This window comes from Neophocaena asiaeorientalis, unplaced genomic scaffold (assembly GCF_003031525.2).
Source record: "Neophocaena asiaeorientalis asiaeorientalis breed wild unplaced genomic scaffold, Neophocaena_asiaeorientalis_V1.1 scaffold5, whole genome shotgun sequence".
Taxonomy (NCBI): domain Eukaryota; kingdom Metazoa; phylum Chordata; class Mammalia; order Artiodactyla; family Phocoenidae; genus Neophocaena; species Neophocaena asiaeorientalis.
In genome coordinates this window covers 721,019-741,892 of record NW_020174698.1, presented here as the reverse complement: position 1 = coordinate 741,892, position 20,874 = coordinate 721,019, and the positions used below count along the sequence as shown (strand labels likewise).

Below are 20,874 nucleotides of genomic sequence, written 5' to 3'. Positions count from 1 at the left end.
TGAACTTTGAAGTTACTTTATTATAAAAAAATCCTTAAATGCAATGTTCCATAAAAAATATATACATGTTTTTATTTACACTATTAACACTCTTGATTTCAAGTCAATTTTAAGGACAATTTTGAAAAGCATTCTTGTTTTTTCTGAAAGTATTAGGAAAGGCTATATACATAAACGTCCAAACACAAATACCATGCTGAGGCACAGAAAGGAAAAAATCCATTTTATCTCTTGAAGTGGTTACAGAAGACCCTGGGCGTAGCACCTACCATTATAGGAAGCAGGGTTATTAGAGACCGTTCACTGTTACGGTTCACAAATCTAGATGGAAAGGTTCACATGTGACAGTGGTTTTTGTTTTTTATTAAAGACTCTGCCGTTTTCTGACCAAAAGTGACAGTGTCAAACAGGCTTTTTACACTTTTATCTAAACCATGACACTCCATTTGATTAATAGCAAGAAGACACAATTTCTGAAATCATGATCTTTTCATGAAATCAAAGCAGAAAAACTGTTCAGGAAAAGCAGATCCTTCCAAGTTGGTGACCTTGGTTGATCTTATGAAAACTCTCTGGAATCTGCTGTAGGTCTATAACCAATCAAGGACTCTTTACCACCTTCATCTACAAGCAGATCCACTAACACATGGGGTTTGTCATAACCAAAGGAGGTGGTGGTGTTTCTCAGCGTTATGGACTCTCGTCCTTCTGTCTTTATTTCAGTTTTATTACTTGGGGGAAATTCTGAGTCACAGCAGTTGTCTGATACCACAAGGCCACTATCAGAACCATTTCTGGAGTGATACACATTTAAAGTGATGCTGCAGGTTTCAGACTGGTTACTGCTTGCATGGATAGAATTTTCTCCCTTTACTGGGGTCAGAGAGCTACCAGGGGCCAAGTCAGAAATATTTTCTCCAGTCATCACCACTTCTGTTCCACTAGAAAGGTCTTCTCCATGCTCTGCTTTTCCTGGACTGTCCTCAGTATGCACGCTTGAAATTGTCCCTGGAGAGAGCTGCTCATTTTCTATGGCAATCGGTTGGTAGGTGATGGGCGATATACATTTTGATTCAGATTTTGTCTCTGAAGAGGCACTTTTTACCACAGACAGCTAGCGGAAGAGAAATCAGTGATTAAAAATAATAAATTATTAAACTTAAGTGCTCATCCTCAAAAGAAAAATGGTCTAATGGTAATGGTTAACTAAATATACAACTGAATGGCATATTCAGGATAACAGTGTAATAGAATCTGATAGTTGCCTTTTCTTTCTTTTTAATGGAAATATATTAAGATCAAAAACAATATTTTAGAATTTTTGGAAAGTCACTATCTCACCAACCTATGTTGCTTTTTGTGTACTACCTTCGACGCGTATGCATGTTACATTTGTAATGGGAGTACGGCTACTTATTTTATGTAGTATTTCATCATTTGTCTTCATAATTCTAATCTTCATGGGCTCAGTAATTTTACACTGATGGTTAAATAATTTCTCTAATACTAAGTATTAAGGGGTTCCAATTTTCACCATTCATAGAACATGAAGTGAATATTTCTATACATCTTTTTATTTATGAAATTATCTTTTAAGAATTAATTCTTAAGAGAGCAATTACTAAATCTAAGAGTGTGGCATGTTTAGGATGCTACTACTCTGTACACCCACTGTGTGCTTACCCTCCCCTCAGGGCTATAATTACTTTTTGCCAGCATATACCGGTTTTATTACAAGGTACTAATGGATATTCAGGTTTATTTTTCCTTCTCTAGCGGGTGTAAAATAGCACACTGCAAGGCTGGTTTCTGCTTAACTACTAGTGGTAAGAACATTACAATTCATAGGTGAATTGTCTACTAACTGTTGACAGTTCTTAACCCCTCTACTTAAAGATAATGTTTCCATAACACATTTAAATATGCCCTTTGCATATCACAGATATTTTGCCTGTCATATTTGATTTAAATAGTTATCATTCTGACACTTTTAAATGTTCTTTTCATCAGACAAAGACTTTTAAATGTTAGGCATTAAAATGTCACACTTCTCGTCTAGACTCACTGTTGCGTCATCTTTCCTTCTGCCCTCTACCCACCACGAAGAGTTTCTGTATTTACAGATTTTCAAAAAGCCACACTTTCCTGACACTGGGCCTTAGCACACACTGTCCCTTAGTACCTGGGTAAACTCCTGTCTGTCCCTCAAGACTGTTCAGGCATCACTGTCTCTGGAAAAGCCATGACTAACCCTACCCTGCAAAAGTAGAAGAAAAGAAGTCCTCACTGGCATGTACATAAACGTCTATCTTTGAACCTATCACACTGGACAACCACTGAATACTTATCTTTTTTCCCACTAGACTTTAAGCTCCTTAGCACTGTCTCACTGTGCCTTTGCCCCATGCATAAAAAAGCATAGTGCATAGTAAAAAATATGTGGCTTTGGATGTGTGGAAGACTGAGTTATTTATGATAGGTGACATGCTGCTGAACATCATTCTACTTTAAAAAACAAATTTTAAGAATTATCGAAAATTTCAAATTAACATTTTAGTGTACATCTGACCCTTGAGCGATACAAGGGTTAAGGGCACTGAGCGCCTCTGGGGTCAAAAAATCCACATATGACTTTTGACTCTCCAAAAACTTTACTAATAGCCTGCTGTTGGCCAGAAGCCTTACCGATAACATAAATGGTCAATTCACACATATTCTGCATATTATATTTATATCTACCTCTATTTTATACATTCATAACATACCTTTTTCTTAATTTTTTCAGTATTTCTCGACTATGTGGTTTGTCTGAGAGTTTTTTCAAATTCTCACAAATCTCAAAAAATTTCCAGCATATTCACTGAAAAAAATTCAAGTATAAGTGGACCCACACAGTTCAAATCTGTGTTGTTCAAGGGCCAACTGTATACAATTAAAGAAAAAATATTTAAATATATTACCAAGGATTTGGGTAACATGATGTTTTCTCTCTTAAATGGATTCATCTTCTTAACGAGACAACATACAACTACCAGGGCAAGTACTAGAAAGAGTAGTAAAGCAGCAACAATCGGAATCCAAACAGGATCTAAGAAAAGGAAAAAACCACAAATTAGAATTACAATGGAACACTGCTATATCCATCAAATAGTTATAAAGTCTCAGTGCTATTCTTTAACAGATTTACATATCAGGTAATTAATACATACGGTCACAGTTTTAAAGAACACTGACACAGAAGTCAGGAGAGATGAGTAAAAAATTACGTACCTGTCCTAGATATCAACATGATTCTTCCCAGCTTTGAGATTCTAAACTTTCTGCGACTACACTGTCATGATATGATGTGGCTAAAATAACTTTTTCATAACCATTTCCTTACAGCCCCAAATACAGAATGTTTCTAGAGTTACGCTCTTCTCTCAGTTGAAGAGGCAAAAGCAAAAAATTTTAAATATATCTCTTTAGAAATAAATTCTGGCAATGTCTCTAACTCTTAAAATAATGTCGTCCCGCCCTTCTGAATTCTTAAATTGTTATTTATTTAAAGATTACAAAAACTTATAAAAATACACAGGTGTGTACACACACATACACACACACACACAGACACACACACACAAACACAGAGGAAAGCTGAACAGGAATAAAGTCCCCCAAATGAAAACCAGATACAACGAATAATATAAAATTGGGAAGATCTGTTTCAGAGCACAAACATCTATAATCACGGTTGTATATTTTTCTCTAATGCTGCTTTTTATTTTCACAGCACAATCTTCAATATTTATTTTTCCATAGTCCTCTCTTCCAAATTAACAGTACTCAGGACTTCCCTGGCGGTCCAGTGGTTAAGACTCCACACTTCCACTGCAGAGGGGTAAGGCACGGGTTCGATCCCTGGTCGGGGAACTAAGATCCCATATGCCGCGTGGTATGGCCAAAAAAACAAACAAACAAACAAATCCAAAAACAAACAAACAAACAAAACAAACAAATTAACAGTACTCTACATATTGTGGTGGTGTTTGCCCTCCTTCATAGCATCTTATTACCTTTAATTTCTATTCTAATGACTCTGGAAGTTACTCAAATAAATGCCTCTATCACACCTGTTACAGGAGGTGAAAAAAATTATTACAATAGGAAAAGATAACATAACCCCATAAGAAACACTGGCACGTTGCTTAGAAGCACTGAGCAGGCAGGTAGGGAATGCTGCTTATGAGCCACGATGGTGCCATCATGTGGACACAATATCAACCCAGTTTGTAACTCAGGATTTTTTTTTTTTAATAAATCTAGGGCATTTGCATTATTTCAAATTTTACGCATTAATTAGGATTTTCTCACTCCAAATAGTATAACACAAACTGGTATTAAATATACTGCATTATTTTAAGTCACCTATTTGAAACCCTCATGTAACGGCCTAAAAGTTTTTAGTATTAATTTTAGGTGTTTGGTCTGATTCTTCAGCCTAGATTTCCATTCTTCAAAAAGAAATTTGTACTGTGTTATTTTTTGTACACCTTTTTAACCTAGAAAATATGTTCTAAAAACATCTGAACAATCAAAACAATTATATATACACCCAAAGACAATCACCAAAGCATGATTTATCAGCGAAAAATCTACAAGTAATCAAAAGTCCAAAAATTGAGGAACATTAAATAAATATGATCTTCATAATAAAATGTTCTAGAGATATTAAAAATAATATTAATAAAGTACGTAAAATAACATGGAAAAATATTTATAGCATATGCTTAGGGCAGTATACAAAGTTACATATACTACATAATATGATCAAGGCTACACAGCAAAAGAAAAAACAGGATGGAAAAAAACCACCAAACTGTGAGTAACTGAGTGTTTGTAACTTAGAACTACAGATAATTTTGTTTCCTTATAAATTATCTATAATGAACATTTAAATTTTGTACCATGAAAAAAAAGTCTAAATTTTTGTTAGGTACCTGCCAAATGAGAATGCCAGTTCTGAAGTTCTATCATACGTATCCCCCTCACACACACAGGAAATAATAAAATAAAAATAATGATTTTAAAATGTGTTATAAAATTGACGTACAATCCATCATTTAAACCAACCTATATTTATTTTTGGATGTTAATTTCCAATGCTTATCCAGTTCACTTATCACACAATTTTAGTCAATGAACATTGCGGCTTTTAGTTTTTAAACTTACTGTCCCCATAAAGAACATTTTAATGGATATATAACATCTTGTTATATTGGAGTAATAAACTAACTTATATCATTATGCATGATCCCGAAATGCAGACATTTATGCACATGGCTTTATGTTTTTGTTATATTTTTTCTTTCCTGGGTCAAAAGGTCATCACGTGGCTTTCTAAATTGGTTGCTTTGTATCTCTTAATGCCTGAAAAATGGCCTTATTTTTAATTTTGAACTTCTCTGAAGAATGGAACTACTGAGTATTTTTTAAAAGAGCAGAGGTTTATTGAAATTACAAATTGCCTCTTTTTACATTACCCTATTTTAGTGATCACTCACTACATTTAGGAAAGAATGGCAAGAACTTACCTTCCGCGCTGTTATCAGAAACGGTAATACAAAGTTCTTCCGACTTCTCAGTTGTAACAGCCCACGTTTCTGAGACTCCTTCTGCTGAAACGCAGTACTCAGAATTCAGCGAGGACACAGGAATACTTAAGAAGCACTGAGTCTCATTACAATCATCTTCTTTCTTTATGTACATTTTATTTGTGGTCTGGAAAGAGGAAAAAAAACAATGAAAATGCATGACTCCTTTTAATTTGAAAAGAAAAAATCATTCAATATGGTGAATGTTGGGACCATGTCTGAAAATAGTGTTGATATCAAACAGTAAGTCTATTTGTTACTTCAACATGGCATGGTGCTATATATCCATTAAAATGTTCTTTAGGGCTTCCCTGGTGGCGCAGTGGTTGAGAATCTGCCTGCCAATGCAAGGGACACGGGTTCGAGCCCTGGTCTGGGAGGATCCCACATGCTGCGGAGCGACTGGGCCCGTGAGCCACAATTACTGAGCCTGCGCGTCTGGAGGCTGTGCTCCGCAACGAGAGAGGTCGCGATAGTGAGAGGCCTGCACACCGCGATGAAGAGTGGCCTCCGCTTGCCACAACTAGAGAAAGCCCTCGCACAGAAACGAAGACCCAACACAGCCATAAATAAATTAGTTAATTAAAAAATTAAAAAAAAAAAAAAAAAAAATGTTCTTTATAGAGATAATAAATTTAAAAATTAAAATAGAGATTATGAATTTAAAACTCAAATAGCAGTAATGTTCACTCTTAGTTGTCAAACCAACAAATGTTCATTAGTCCTATTCCTCTAGTGCTAGAAACTCAGCTGGTGAGAGAGAAAAGCATCTAGCTCATGGTAAGAATAACACAGGTATTATGCAAAGGCTGTAGGATCTCTTGGCAGTGATACACAGAAGGGATTGAAGCAATCTCTGGGAGCTGATCATTCATTCAACCAGCCACACTGCATGGATCACTGTGCTAGGGCCTGAGAACACAAAGGTAGGGCAGTGGTGCCTGACCTCAAATAACTTATGATAGAGTGTGGAAGAAAGATAAGAAAGAAATGTAAGAGAGTAACAAGTACTCCAAGGGGACCACTCTATGGAACAAGGAACAACCAGACCACAGAAGAGGAAACAGTCCACCTTGTCAGAAAAGATTTCGAAGGAGAGATGATATGCCAGCTGAATACTGAAGAATGGGCAGAAATTTTCCAAAGTAGGAAAGGTGGAGAAGGGGATTCTGTGAAAGAGCAGTGTACCTTCAGGTAACTAAGAACAGTAAGCAGTCCACCAAAGCACAAACGAAAATGAAGTTGGAAGGAACGGGGAGACAGGTAGCCGGAAATGATGCAAGAGGCCAAATCATGAAGGCCTTGCAGGCCATGCCATGGAAGAGGATTTAGATATTATTTTGTAGCTGATGGGGATTTGTTAAAGAGTTTGAAGCAGTGAAGTAATATGGTCAGATCTGCACTTTAGAAAGACAACTCAGCTGGCAACCAAAGGGATGTTTTAAAACCTAAATCAGATGTCATTTTTCTGCTTCAATCTTTCCGGAGGCACAATGTCTCACTGAGAGTAAGAGTCCAATCCCTCCAAAGCCCTTAGAGAAGTGGCCCCCAGTGAACTCTCTGACCTCATCTGCCCCCACGCTCTAGCCAGCCTTGCTGCTCCCTTCACATGCCTGGTGCTATTGCCAGGCTCTGCCTGACACACTCTTCCCACATACATCCACAGAGTTCACCTCCTAACCTCCTCCAGCCCTGGCTCCAGTTAACACTTCCCAGTGAGGCCTGGCCGGCCTGCTGAAAACCACTACTGCCCAGCGCTCTTCTCTGCTGTGTTGTTCTCCACAGTACTTATCACTGGAGTTCTTTTGTCTGTACTGTTCACTGCTATCTCCTGGTGCCTAGAAGGCACCAAGCATGTGCTTAACAAATATTGTTAAATAAAGGAATGGCAGTGCTGTGGAGAATGGATGGAACAGAAAAAGTCTAGTCAAAGTGTGGTCTGCACACCAGTGCTAGAATGTAATCATATCACACAGTAGTACTGTTGGTGTTTTCTTTCAAAAACAAAGATTCCAATTAGAGCTTCATATTATTTCATATCACTACAAAACTACCAAGGAGGAAGAAAAGATTAAAATTATCCTCATCTTACCAGTGGAGAAACGGAAAAACACAGGTTGATATCCTAGATTAGGACCATGCTATTAAAAGAGGCAAAGAAAAACTTGAAATGTTTTCACATGGCCAGTGTTAAAGATTAACGCCAGTACTGATTCCCTTCAGCAGCATTCATATATTTCTTTTTTCTTAGTAAAACTTACAATCCATGAGTCTTGCCTGAATATTCATGAACATTCCACTTTCATTACACCACATATGGAAACAACTTATGCCAGCAACAGAAAAATTTCCATTTTGAAAAAGATGAAATAGAAACATACCTCACTTCCATTTATTCTCACAAACACATTGTACGTGAACGTATAACAAGTATTTTCATCATCGTATATGGCTTGTGGTTCGTTTTCATTTACAGTAATTAGAGGGTGAAATATATCAACAATGATTTGGTCTTCCTTCTTTGTGATAACCAGTTTAGGTGGTCCAATTCTCCCTGAGGGGACAAAAAAGAAGTAGAATTTGTACCAGCCTTGGAACATCACAGTGTATTACACATCACTACCAAAACTCAACCAACCTACTCTTTTTGTTCTTGTTGTTCTAAAGCAGGACCACATTTAAATCATTCCACAGATACCTAGAAGATATTTTAACTGTCCTTAGTGAATCTTGGTAAAAAGCCTTGACACAGTAGAAGCTCTATGAAGTTAGTTTTCCTTTATCTTTGCTTCTGTAGATTAAAAAAACATTAAACAGAAAACAGAAAATGTTCTCTAAAAATCGTTTCAGAAAAGGCATTTTAGTTATCTTTGAATCCTCACTGAAACTCTTTGTATTTCCAATGCCTATGGATATCTGGAATGAGGCTCTATAAAAGTTTGCTAAATACATTCAATTTTTATTACGAAAATCAGAACTAGATATTCACTGATTCCACAAATATTTACTATATGTCTTTGACGTCTGGAACCTTGTAGGTGAACCATTTATCTATTCTTCACGTACTTATTGCACACCTACTGTGCGCCAGGCAGGTCCGTCTTTACTCACCAATGTATCCTCAGGAACTAGCATACTTTCTGGCACATAGTATGCCCTTGAAAAATCTGTGTGGGAAAAGTCTGACATACAGATGGTATAATTGTCAGGTGACAAAAGCATGGATTCTGGGGAATAAAACTACTTCAAGGGCAAGTAGAGGAGGGGCCTGTAGAAGAGAAAAAGTAGCCATGATCCAAAAAGAAGGAGCAGAACCAAGGTGGGGGCTGAAGCTGAACTAGGATGAAGGCGATTATGGAACTCTAAAATTTTTAATGTATTAAATTGGTATTAAAATTCCCAAAGGCCTTGAGGAGTTAAGGTAGAGGGGAAGACGGAGAGCAGCTCTCACAGTCCTAGTGAACGCGACTAAGGGAGGAGTGACAGAGGACAGAGAGAGGAAGGGGTGCAGAGTCCAGACCCACACTTGCATGGGGTGGAAGTGTCACAGCTTAGAAGGGGCAAAGTGAGGGGAGCCTCTTAACCCTATTTTGTGGGGCTTGGGAGAAGAGAAGACAGGAACTCCCTAAATTCCTCCAAATGTTTCTGGGGCATTCTGATAATTTTTGGCAACTGCTTATAAAAGCAGATACATACAGAAGACATGCATAAGATTAGAATTTAGACATGTATACATTCCACTCACCTTCTTTGCATAAAATAAATTCTCTTGACTGTGCATAGGCTGATTCCTCTTGTCCAAGCCTAGCTTTAACTCTAGCCCAGAGAGGACTTGATGGATCATCCATTATGGAAAAGATATTACAAGAATGATGGGAGGTATTGCAGGCATCAATCCATTGCCCGTCCCTGAAATGAAGAAAAAGAAACACAAAGGTAATTTTTATTGTTAATACATAAACTTGAACCATCTCTGTCTGTGCTTTGATTTTCATTCATAGCATGGAGCTGGTAGAAGGAGTTGAGTAAGAATAGGATGGAGAAGCTAGACAAAGTAGGAAACCTTTACTCTTTGGTTAGAAGGTCTATAGTAAATTCATTTACAATAAAGAGGCTCAATTCAAAATAAGACCTGTACAAACCACATTCCACATGTAATTTTTAAAAATCTGTTCTTTAAACAAATTGATTGCATTGAGTCATTACTTAATTACAGAATCCAACATATTACAATCACTCCTAACACTTGTCAAAAAATTTTTTTAAATTTTTCTTTCTATTCAACAGTACATACACTATAGGAAGTAAGAGGACTTCACTGTTTTTAATACAGAACTGTCACCTTTATTTGTCATGCCTTAAAATGTCAGAAGTTAGTGATACTCCTCTACTTCAATTCTGACAGGAAGAAGAACTAAATGGCAGGAAGTATTCTGAAAAGAACTAATTTGCATCCTTAATTTGCATTACTTCTGGAAGTCTATAAGCTGGTCAGGAAGTTGTGCCACATGGGAAGGAACAATGATGGAAGGAAACAGTCGTGAAACGTGCAAGGACCTAGGCAAAAACAGAATGAAAAAGATAAAAGAGTGACACTCACCTATAGGTCATCACCTGTACGGTAAACACAGGGCTCCATGGCATAATTGGGTAATCCCAAAATAGAACAGTATTCAAGTTATAGGCCTCAATTGTAAGATTGGTTGGTGTTGGCACTGTAAGACGGATGGATGTCAGAAACTAACATTAACATTAGAAAACCTCAATATAAGAAGCCAAATTAGCCAAATATGTACTTGAAGAAAAGAATTCACCAGAATAGATAATAAATTTATTTAAATTAAGGTATTTCTAAAAATTAATTTTATTAAAAAATGTATAGAAGTGTTTGAATTCATTTTAAATTACTGAAACAACATTGTAATGCAAGGGGAACACAAATATAGTATGAGCAATAAATTCCTAGAATGTTTGAGGAGTTTTTATAAATAACTGCACTGCCTGTTGCAATAATAATCCTCAACTCATTTAATCACTAGAATTTTCTATATTTGATACCACAGACTGTATTCAATGTCTAGAGAAGAACTGGCTACAAGAGGGATGGTCAATTTCACTCTAAAATACTACCTGGGCTCTCAACCCTCCACCCAGGACTATTACACACTTTTACTACCTTTTCTCTAGCACAGGAATAGATGCCTAACGATTGCCTGACAGAGCCATCAAGCATTCCAGTTTCATCAACATTTTGCTCTCTGAGGTGTGCAGGGCTTTTTTCAAAACATACCCTGTATTTCTTCCTGCTTTTGTTCTTCTAAACCAATTAAGAAAATGTTTGTTGAGAAGACATGAAAGTGTCACACAAGAGAAGAGGCAGAAGTCATTTTACCATCTTATAGTCAAACACTACCATGACCATAATCTAGTTACTAAAAGCAGCTATTTTTTTCCCCTGCTCAGTGTAGAAGGCTATTGTCCAGTACCCCTTAAAAAATTGAACACACACACGTCTCCTCCCTTCCTCTCTCTCTCCCTCTTTCTTTCCCTCCTTTCCTTCCCTTCTTCACGAATGAACATGAAGGAATAGACAGAGTTCGCAATATGACCTGGAATTTAAGCTTATTCAATCCGATCTATCTGGAAAACGCCACTAAACATGATGTGCTTATACAAATAAAATAAATAAATGAATAGCAATGTGGTCAGGTACAGTGGCTTCCAAACATAACTTATCATCCTAAAAAATTCAAAGAGAGCCAAAAGTTTATACTTTTTTAAAGTATCGCAGATGATAATGATGATCACTTATGTTTACACTTAGTAGACTGCTCTAATAAGAAAAATATTATTAGATAACATATTATCTAATAGCCAAAAATAGGGTTGGCTATTAAGAAATCTGGGTTCTTTCCTTGCTGTACTACTAAAGAGTTACTTCAGAATTCCTCACCTGTCAAGTGAGGTGATAATTTCACACACATAGACTATTTGCTTACTGTTGAAGAAAACACCTACTATATTTTTCCCAAAGTAAAAATTCCAATATTTGAACCCGAACTGGTACATTGTCTTAATTTACAACTATTAAGCACCTGTATTATCGTTTCAAAGCAGAACATGGATCAAGAGTTATATGGACTAAAGGACAATTAGATTCTACTGCCATTTTTTTCCTTTTTTCTGATTATTTTTTCCTTTATATCAGTGGTTTTCCACAAGGGGTGATTTTGTCCCCCATGGACATCTGGCACTGTTGGAGACATTTTTGGTTCTCCTAACTGGGTGTTAGTGGTGGGGTGCTACTGGCATCTAAAGGATAGAGACTAGGGATGCTGCTGATATCCGATAATGCACAGGATAGCTTTCCACATTTTGGCAGTCCAAAATGCCACGAGTGCCAAACACTGAGAAACCCTGCTTTATTATAATTTTAGGAATCTTTTTTATTTAGGAGGAAAAACTAATTTAAAAACAGAATGCAATAAGAAATCATCTCACACCAGTCAGAATGGCCATCAACAAAAAATCTACAAACAATAAATGCTGGAGAGGGTATGGAGAAAGGGGAAGCTTCTTGCACTGTTGGTGGGAATGTAAATGGGTGCAGCCACTGTGGAGGACAGTAAGAAGATTCCTCAAAAAACTAAAAATAGAGCTACCATATGACCCAACAATTCCACTCCTTGGTATATATCTGAAGAAAATGAAAACACTAGCTTGAAAAGATACATGCACCCCAATGTTCACAGCATCATTATTTACAATAGCCAAGATATGGAAGTAACTCATGTGCCCATCAGTGGATAAAATGGATAAAGAAGATATGGTGTATATATACACAATGGAATACTACTCAGTCATAAAAAGAACGAATGAAATCTTGCCATTTGCAACAACATGGATGGACCTAGACGGTGTTATACTTAGTGAAATGAGTCAGAGAAAGACCAATAATGTATGTTATCACTTATATGTGCAATCTAAAAACAAATGGCAGACTATAACTGGGAGGGGGGGGGGGGGGGGGGGGACGGGCACGATAGGAGTAGGGGATTAAGAGGCATAAACTAAAATAAGTAAGCTACAAGAATATACTGAACAACACAAGGAAGATAGCCAATATTCTATAATAACTTTAAATGGAGTACAATCTATAAAAATACTGAATCACTATGTTATACACTCGACGCTAATATATTGTAAATTATACTTCAATAAAATAAATAAATAAATAGATAAATAAAACAGAATTTTTTTGATAAACCAGTACATTTTATGTTTCCCGCTCAGCGAATAGCTTTGGTTACTGTTGAAATGTCTAACTTCCGTATGACTCACCAAAGCAGCAAAACAATTTGTGCCTAAAGGTTGAGATTATGAAGTTGGAAGGATGTCTCAGATTCAAGTACTCAGTAAGTACAACATGTCCTTTGATCTGCAGCCAGTGATCAGATATCTACCATTTTTCTACTTACTCTTTCTTTCTGGAATACTGTTGATGGCTGCTGGTACTTATCATCTTTGGTTCTCTAAGCAATTTCCTTGCAGGTGAGTCAGGAAGCACTGGTCTTGCCAGATTTAGCCCTGGTTTTGGTGGAGTTCCCATGGCCATACACAGCAGGGTAGACTAAGGCCTCCTTAACAGGGTTCCTTTTTCTATGGTGTGTTCACACCTCAACTTCAGAAACAACCATCTCAAACAGCTTACATTCTATGGTTGAGGAGGAAATTAAGGCACCCCTCTCCAGGTTCAATTCAACATTGATATCAAATAATAATCACACATACAAATATAATTTTGCAACTAGATAAGAAAGAGAGGTACCTGATATTAAGCAAACTCATAACGAATCAGAACTTCCCTCAGAAGCCATTTCTTAATTTTAGCATCTTTTGCTTCTCCCATGGCTGAGAATTTACAAACCATCAGGTCCTGGTTTCTTTTTGTTTAACAGACCTTCCCTTGATTACTCTCTCTAATCTAATATTTTACAAGAAACAAGAAGAAACCACGTGGCACCTGCAATCTGCTTGGAAACCTCCTTCACTAGGCCACTGGGCTCACCAGGTACATTTCCTACCTTCCCTGCTACTGAAGGTGATGGTGTTGCTAAGCTTCCTGCCACTGTGTAACAAGGATCCTCTTTCTCATTTCCAGTGAAGTTCTTCACTTCCTTTTAAGCCCCCTTTAAAAAATTATTCCCAATAGGAATGACATTTTAACTGTATGTACTCAATCTGAGATTAATTTCTGCATTTGAGGAAAAGGCATATAGAAATCAATCTGTATTCTAGAATATCAAATAAAGTGCATTTAAATTTAAGAGGTTACTTAATTATACATTATAAAATACAAACAGCAATAGACTTGTGCTACATTAGATTAGTTTTTCGTGTGAGTCAGGTGATATTTCCCATAATTTAAGTAAAAGCTTGACATGGTTAGACTAGGATAAGGACTTACACCATAGCTTCCAAAGCAATCAAGACAGGTGGTAGGAGAAGAGGTTTCAACGGAACTAGCAAACAGAAATTACTACTAGATTATAGGAGAAACTTTTGAATACTGACACCAAAGGATGTAACCTGTGGTTTTAACGCTACCAGAAGAGAAACCATGCGGTTATTAGACATCTGCCTTTGTTATCTTTGCTAAAATCTCACGATAAATTGACATGAGTAACTCGTTTTCTTAAGTTTCAGAATTTTATAACCTAAAGTTTACATGGCTACATATTCAGATAAATAATTGAGGCTTACAGCAAACTTCTATTCATAAAAAATTTACCCTATGTCAATAAAAATATATGTAGAAATAGAGTGTGGAGTTAAAGGAAAGATTCACTAGAGTATTTCATGAAGTAGAATAATCTTGCAGATTTCCCTGTCTCTTAAAAATGCCGACAGTTTTCTGTAACACATGTTGTTTTTGGAAATGGGTTCAGAGTTATTTGGAGCATTTTATCTGCATCCTATCCAGAGTGAACTTTAGCTCTTTTAAGATCTGCTTCCCAGAACTCCTCTAGGATCTAGCGGCTGAGGATTAAACAAAACCAAACAAAGGAGAGAAGAATCACTTTTCATAACATTCTAAGCACAATGCAGACAAAACGGAGAGTTCTGGTTACAACTAACTGTTCCCTGGTGATAAATATGAAAAAAGACCAAGGTAGAGAACAGAAAAGACATATGAAGATCAGCAAGTGGTGAAGCAGTGCCGCTAGATGCGGCAGTGGAGATGTCACGGAAGCCCCCGAACCAGCAGCCAGAACAGCTCTGTAATAATTACTGGGGAAGGCAGCAGAAGGGGAAGCAAACAGCTACAGACATCTCCAGGTTTCCTCTGCATAGACGGTGACAGAAGCATGGGCTGCCTCCTGTGTTCCATCCCATAACCACCAAAAGTATCTGTGCCTCTACTGGAAGAGGCACAGCCTTAGTAGTTCACCGATTTTTACATAATAGCATTCGAAGACTAAATAAAAGATGCGTGCATCTAAAGCCAAACGGAGCTCTGTACTCTGTAGACACCATGTGACTATGTGCTCACCAACCTCTCTATGGGAAGGACAAACTGAGAAGCATGAAGAAGTAAGGATACACGGGCCAGTAATTAAACCGTTTTGGAGGATTCTAGGTCATCTGACACTACAACTCAAAAACAAACACTCTAAATTAAAGCATCCAGACCCTTTACTGAATGAGCAACTCTCAGAGAAAAGAGCTAACAACTTCCTCGTGTTAAAGATGAGGGGCCATGGACGTTTTCACAAAGGTCTCTTCTTACACTGCAAAATGAGAAATGGCATGAGAAATCCAGGCAGAAAAAGTGAAAAACATCAAATCCGGACTTTGGCATCTTTTTCAGATATATTTATGATTATGATCTATCTACTGAATGGTTTTATAGTGCTGATAAAATTACTTTTTCTTAATGCTTTCCAACTTTTTCTCTTAGCAAGTAGCAGCATCCTCTAGATTTAAGATGAATAAAGACATTTAAGAATTCTTGCACATGGTGTTTCAAGCATTCATAGAAGTTTTAAAACTGAAACATATCAATATTTGGGGGCTTTGAAATGAATCATATCCATCACTTTGTGAAACTAATGGAAAAACAGTCTTTTTTCTACTTCCTTCTGCTATTTCCTTGCACCTTCACAAAAAGAGTACCAGAACTAAGGATTCAAGTGAGGACATCTAAAATATTTCAGGACCATTTCACCTTCCATATGATAGCTCCTTAGCCGGGTCAAGACCCCTAGTATCCCTGCAGTCTTCTCTTCCTCCTGTCTGTCTTCACATTTTACCATTCACTCTCTCTTTCCTAAATGTGGGCCCAGAAATAATGCACCTGATGTGAATGAAATACTTTTCCTCCTTTTTTTTTTTTTTAAAGAGATGGCCATATCAAAGAGTGGCTTACGCTGAACCCGTAATTATCTAAAATCCCCCCAGATCTTTCACTCAAATCACCAAGTTAGGGCTTATCCAAAAAACTTCTCCCCAGCCACTTTCCTGATCTGAAATGCAGGGTTCTATTATTGTTCCTGTTTATTCAATTTCATCTAGTTGGGTTGCTTGGCATGCCAATAAATTCTAATTGAACCAGATCCACCCAGTCCCTGAGAGAAGTCATTTCTCAAGACTAATTCCCTTTTGGACTAATTCATTCTAAGTTGAGAAATAGTTTAGGGACTGAAAAAACTAAAGAGGCCTTTTCAGTCTATGAAGAACAGGAAATAGGTGGAAGGAGTCAGCCGCTGAGCTTACTTTAAATTTTTCATATTGATCTGGATGAGTTTTTGTTTGTTTGTTTGTTTTTGCGGTACGCGGGCCTCTCACTGTTGTGGCCTCTCCCGTTGCGGAGCACAGGCTCCGGACGTGCAGGCTCAGTGGCCATGGCTCACGGGCCCAGCCGCTCCGCGGCATGTGGGATCTTCCCGGACCGGGGCACGAACCCGTGTCCCCTGCATCGGCAGGCGGACTCTCAACCACTGCGCCACCAGGGAAGCCCTGGATGAGTTTTTTTAAAAGCTGACACAATTTCTCATTCAAAACTAAATCAATTTAATATTTAAAAATATATTTGTGAAAATAATGATGCACATAATTGAATGATAGTCACCAACATATATTAGACATTTACTACATGACAAGCTACGAGCTCAACTTTGTTACGCATTATCTCAGTTAAGCACCAAAACCATCCTAGGAGGGAGGTAATATTTATCAAAAAGAGAAAAAAGGCTTAGAGAAGCTACTTAAAGACTTGACAATGTGTAAAGTTTTGTCGTTTTTAATTAACAAAAGCTGCTTAAGCATCATTTCTATGATAGTTTAATAAAAGATGGGGAAAATAAGCTCCATATACAAATAGGAACTGGAGATAACTGTCTTCTGATGACATCACAAGCATTTGCTTCGAGTAATTTTGCCTGATTTATCATACCATCACAATCACATGACGGCACTGCAAAATCTGAACAATGTATTAAATTAAATTATTTATTTAGAATGGACATGATTGAAATGGATATCTGTTGAATAGTATTGGGATAATCTAAAATACACTCCCTTAATAAGAAAATTACAAGTAAACTCATTCCTTCTTGTCAGGAACTCTCTTAATTCTGGTACGTCTTTCATTCTGATTCTTTGTCCAATTAAAATGGAACCATAAATTATCCATTTAGCTTATACAAAAATTGCGCTATTGCTGTCAAATTGTATAAGACAGCTCTTTAAAGGGGTTATTTTTCTCTTCAATTCTTTAGGGTTTCTTTTATATAGAAGCAAAAGGTGGATCTTTCAAAATTCCATACAAACCATGAATCAGAATAAAATGAAAAAACTATTATTAATACCCTCTTCAATAAATATAATTGAGATGCACTGATTTAAGTATTTTGAATCTCTGAAAAACATAGATTCCAAAGAAAATAATGAAAAATTTCAACACACCCAGAGCATTACCTAAAGTTAGAGAATGAAGAGTTGATAAGCAAGTGGAGAAGGCGAGTTAAGAGCCCCATTGCTGTGCTAAACCAGTATGCTCTTCAGATAATACCCAGAGTGGAAGAACAAACTGGAAGAACGTAGCTGACACCTGTGTTTATAAAATGCTGGAGTACAGAAGCCACAGAAGATCTTCCTGTGGGGGGAAGGCAGGCAATCCTACCCCCAGGGCCGGCTTCAAGGACATACGAATTGTGTAGTCACGAGGGGCCCCATGCTCTGGAGGGCTCTGTACTCAGAAGGAAGGGCCGTGCACTTGGTTTAATGCTCTGCCCTAGCCAGGAACTTCGGTCACCCTCTTCCTCTCTTCCCACATCCAGTGAATCACCAAGTTATGCTGAGTCTGTCTTCTAATTTCTTCTTCTCCATTTAAACTGCCTCCTCCCAGACTTAAGCAGCAGTCTTCTAAGTGACCTCCCTCCTTTGAGTCTACCGCCAAACTATTTTGTAAGATGAATGGTCTTTCTAAATGGCTTATCTGATCTTGCATGAAATCATTTATCTCCTTAAAATAACCCCATGGCTGTCCACTGACTTGAGCAAGGGAGAGCGAGCCTATTATTTTGTTGGCTCAGCACCTGTACTTCCTTCAGGAACATTATTGCTCTTCTTCTGGGAAGTCTCCTACTGCCACCACCTGTAACAATATCCTTCCCATGCAAGCTGGCGTCTGACCCAAGCTAGGCAAATCAGAGCCTTCTTCCAGGATCTTGTTATGGTGGAGGAAGCTGCAAGATGTCAAAACCCAAAAGCTGTCAACATCCATGATTCCTGCCAAATCGAGAAGACTGCAGTCAGTAGTAAGAAATGGAGGGTCTGGGCACTTCTGAGTTCCAGGTTCAACTTCCTGAGGCCCAGCTGGCATCTGTACCTTTCTGTTTAACTCTCACTTGGATTCTCTGAGACAATAAATTCCTTTTTTTGTCTATGTGAGCCAAAGCTGTGTTTCTGTCCTTTGCTGTTACACATGACAAGGCACTTCATTAACTGGTTCCTACTTCTCCACATATCCTTTCTCCCCTTATATCCTCACACACGTACTGTACAATAAAATGCTTAAATTATTCCACTAGTTCAACCTGCTGTTTCACAGCCCTTCCTCTGCACACACAAGTCTCTCTGCACCTCCAGTTCCAACTCTGGGGTCATCTTCTTTGTGAAGTCTTTCTTGATTCCCCTGCTCAGAGGCAGACGCCCATATCCTGCTTTCCAGTAACCTATGTGTAAGTTCAATATCTTATCACGAAGGATTGCAACTGCCCTTGTGGATGACTAACGCCCTAGGTAATGGCAGAGTGCAGAGTCAAGAACTTGGACTCTGGAACCCAACTGCCAAGCTCCCCAGTGAATAGCAGCAACTTGGTTAGACCTCTCTGTGCCTCAGTTTCTCATCCGTATTTGGAGATACAACAGCACCTACTTTATAGGACTTCTGGGAAATGGTGTGATAAGAACTTAAAATAATGCCTGATAACTGTTAGCTATAAAATCACGATCCTTGAAGGCAGAAACTAAATAACTCCCAGTTTTGTATTCCCAACACCTGGCACAATTTCTTTTTCAAGGGATGACATTTGTTTGCCTGAGTTCTAAACGGCAAGCCAAAGGAGAGCTGGATATGAATGGAGCACATCTAACAAGTGTCACTGAGGAAGTCATAACACAGAGGTGCAGACCCAGAGTTTGCCAAGGGTAAAGGAGGCTGGGTCTCCCTGACCCCTTCCAGGCAGCTGCTACCTGCCTGCACAGAGGAGACACTCAAGACTGTCCGGTTTTCTGAAAATCTAGGTTTATCCCTTTTGCAGAAAAACTACTGATTTCACTGGAGCTCTTAATTATCATTATACCTAGCTTTAGAAAAAACATGTTCTCATCATGTTTCCTGGGAAACATCAAAAACCAGGCGGAGATAAACGAGGAACTAGGCTATGCGAAGAGACCTTACTGTCTGACAAATGGGCTCATGAGTGCACGCACTGTACCACTTCCAGACTTACACGTAAGACGCAGTTACTGCCTTTTCATAATTCTCAGCTGGCGAAAGAACTTCTAAGGATTCGGGGCCTACCTTACGAATATTTAAGTCATGAGCTGTGGCCACAGTGTACAACTGCTGACCAGGGAACTCACTTATTTAAAAATTAAAAGAACGTGTTTTGTTGTTTTGGTAACCACGGAAGGGGCCGGAGAAAGGGAAGGGAAGGCTGCAAACCGCGGAAACCCTGCGTCGCCTTCCCGGTGGCCGCCCCCTTAGGATCCGAAGCCACCGGGCATCAAGGACAAATGCGAGAGTCGAGGACAAGTGCGGACGCGGCTCCTCAGCGCGGGGGAGGGTTCCTGGCCGGTGGGGTTCCTTCTCTCCCCTCCCGTCCCCACCCGGTCGCGGCGCTGCCGCGAGCGACAATACCTGAGGGCAGCTTCTGATCCGCGGCGCCCACCTCAGCCCAGCTTCCGGCCTGCACGGTAAGGACGAGGAGAAGGAAGAGAGCCATGCTGCTCCGGACCGACTCGGGTGCTGCCCAGAACTGCGGGAGGCCCCCGGCGCGGCCCTCGAGCCTAGCCTGGCGTCATTTCCTCCACCGCAGACCATCCCGCCAGCGGGAGGCGGAGCGTGGACGGGAAAGTGGGGCGCGGACAGCAAAGCCGCCACCAGGACTGGCAGGCCGGCCTGGGCGGGAGGCGGGGCCAGAGTGGGGGAGGCGGGCCCGGGGCGCGGAGGCGGGGCCGGGGCGCGGAGTTAGGCCTGAGCGTGCTAGTTAGGACGCGCGGGGTGGCTGAGGTGCGTGGGCTGGCGGAGGTTCCCGGGGAAGCGGGGCCTGGGAGGGGAGGAGGACTACAACGCGAAGGCCGCCTCTATGGTAGCTCGGCGTTAGGGGCACGACAGTCTGGTCGCGACCTTGGCTCACAGGTTTGTGAGTTACTTGGGTCCAAAAGGTCATGTTCTTTAAGCTTTGCATGACCTTCCGTGATGCATCTTCCTCTTTTTGCAGTGCTGTGGACTTGCAGAGCTTTGCCCTAGGCCACAACCCAGCACAATGCTTACTTTATATATAAGACTTCGGCATCAATGCGTCTGGGAACTTAGATTTTTGGGCAGAAAGAGCCCTTACATGCCTTCTCTAATCCCTGCATTTGTAGCTGAGGAAACCGAAGCTTCGCGGGTGAAATGGTTTGTGCAAACTTGCATAGACCAAATAGAATTGCCTCGGCCATGAACTAC

General features: G+C 39.2%; 1 protein-coding gene across 2 annotated transcripts; it reads right to left on the bottom strand.

Annotated features, from left to right (window-relative positions):
- IFNGR1 (interferon gamma receptor 1) lies at positions 1-20,242 on the bottom strand. 2 transcript variants are annotated; one of them, XM_024759003.1, is made up of 7 exons: positions 20,062-20,242; positions 10,234-10,348; positions 9,379-9,542; positions 8,015-8,187; positions 5,574-5,760; positions 2,961-3,088; positions 1-1,114 (listed from the first exon to the last, which is right to left on the bottom strand). In XM_024759003.1, exons 1-7 carry the CDS (start codon positions 20,144-20,146, stop codon positions 560-562), a joined length of 1,407 nt encoding a protein of 468 aa, XP_024614771.1. In that variant the 5' UTR covers positions 20,147-20,242; the 3' UTR covers positions 1-559. The 2 variants fall into 2 exon arrangements, with proteins under 2 accessions (XP_024614771.1, XP_024614772.1); XM_024759004.1 differs by lacking the exon at positions 10,234-10,348 and having other exon boundaries at positions 20,062-20,212.
- Between the last annotated feature and the right edge of the window lie 632 nt (positions 20,243-20,874).

Coding starts and splice junctions, on each gene's coding strand:
- IFNGR1 (XM_024759003.1), bottom strand. CDS start 20,146: ATGGCTCTCTTCCTTCTCCTCGTCCTTACCGTGCAGGCCGGAAGCTGG. Junction 10,349..20,061: donor GGATCAGAAGCTGCCCTCAG/GTATTGTCGCTC, acceptor TCCGTCTTACAG/TGCCAACACCAACCAATCTT. Junction 9,543..10,233: donor GTACAGGTGATGACCTATAG/GTGAGTGTCACT, acceptor TCTTCATTTCAG/GGACGGGCAATGGATTGATG.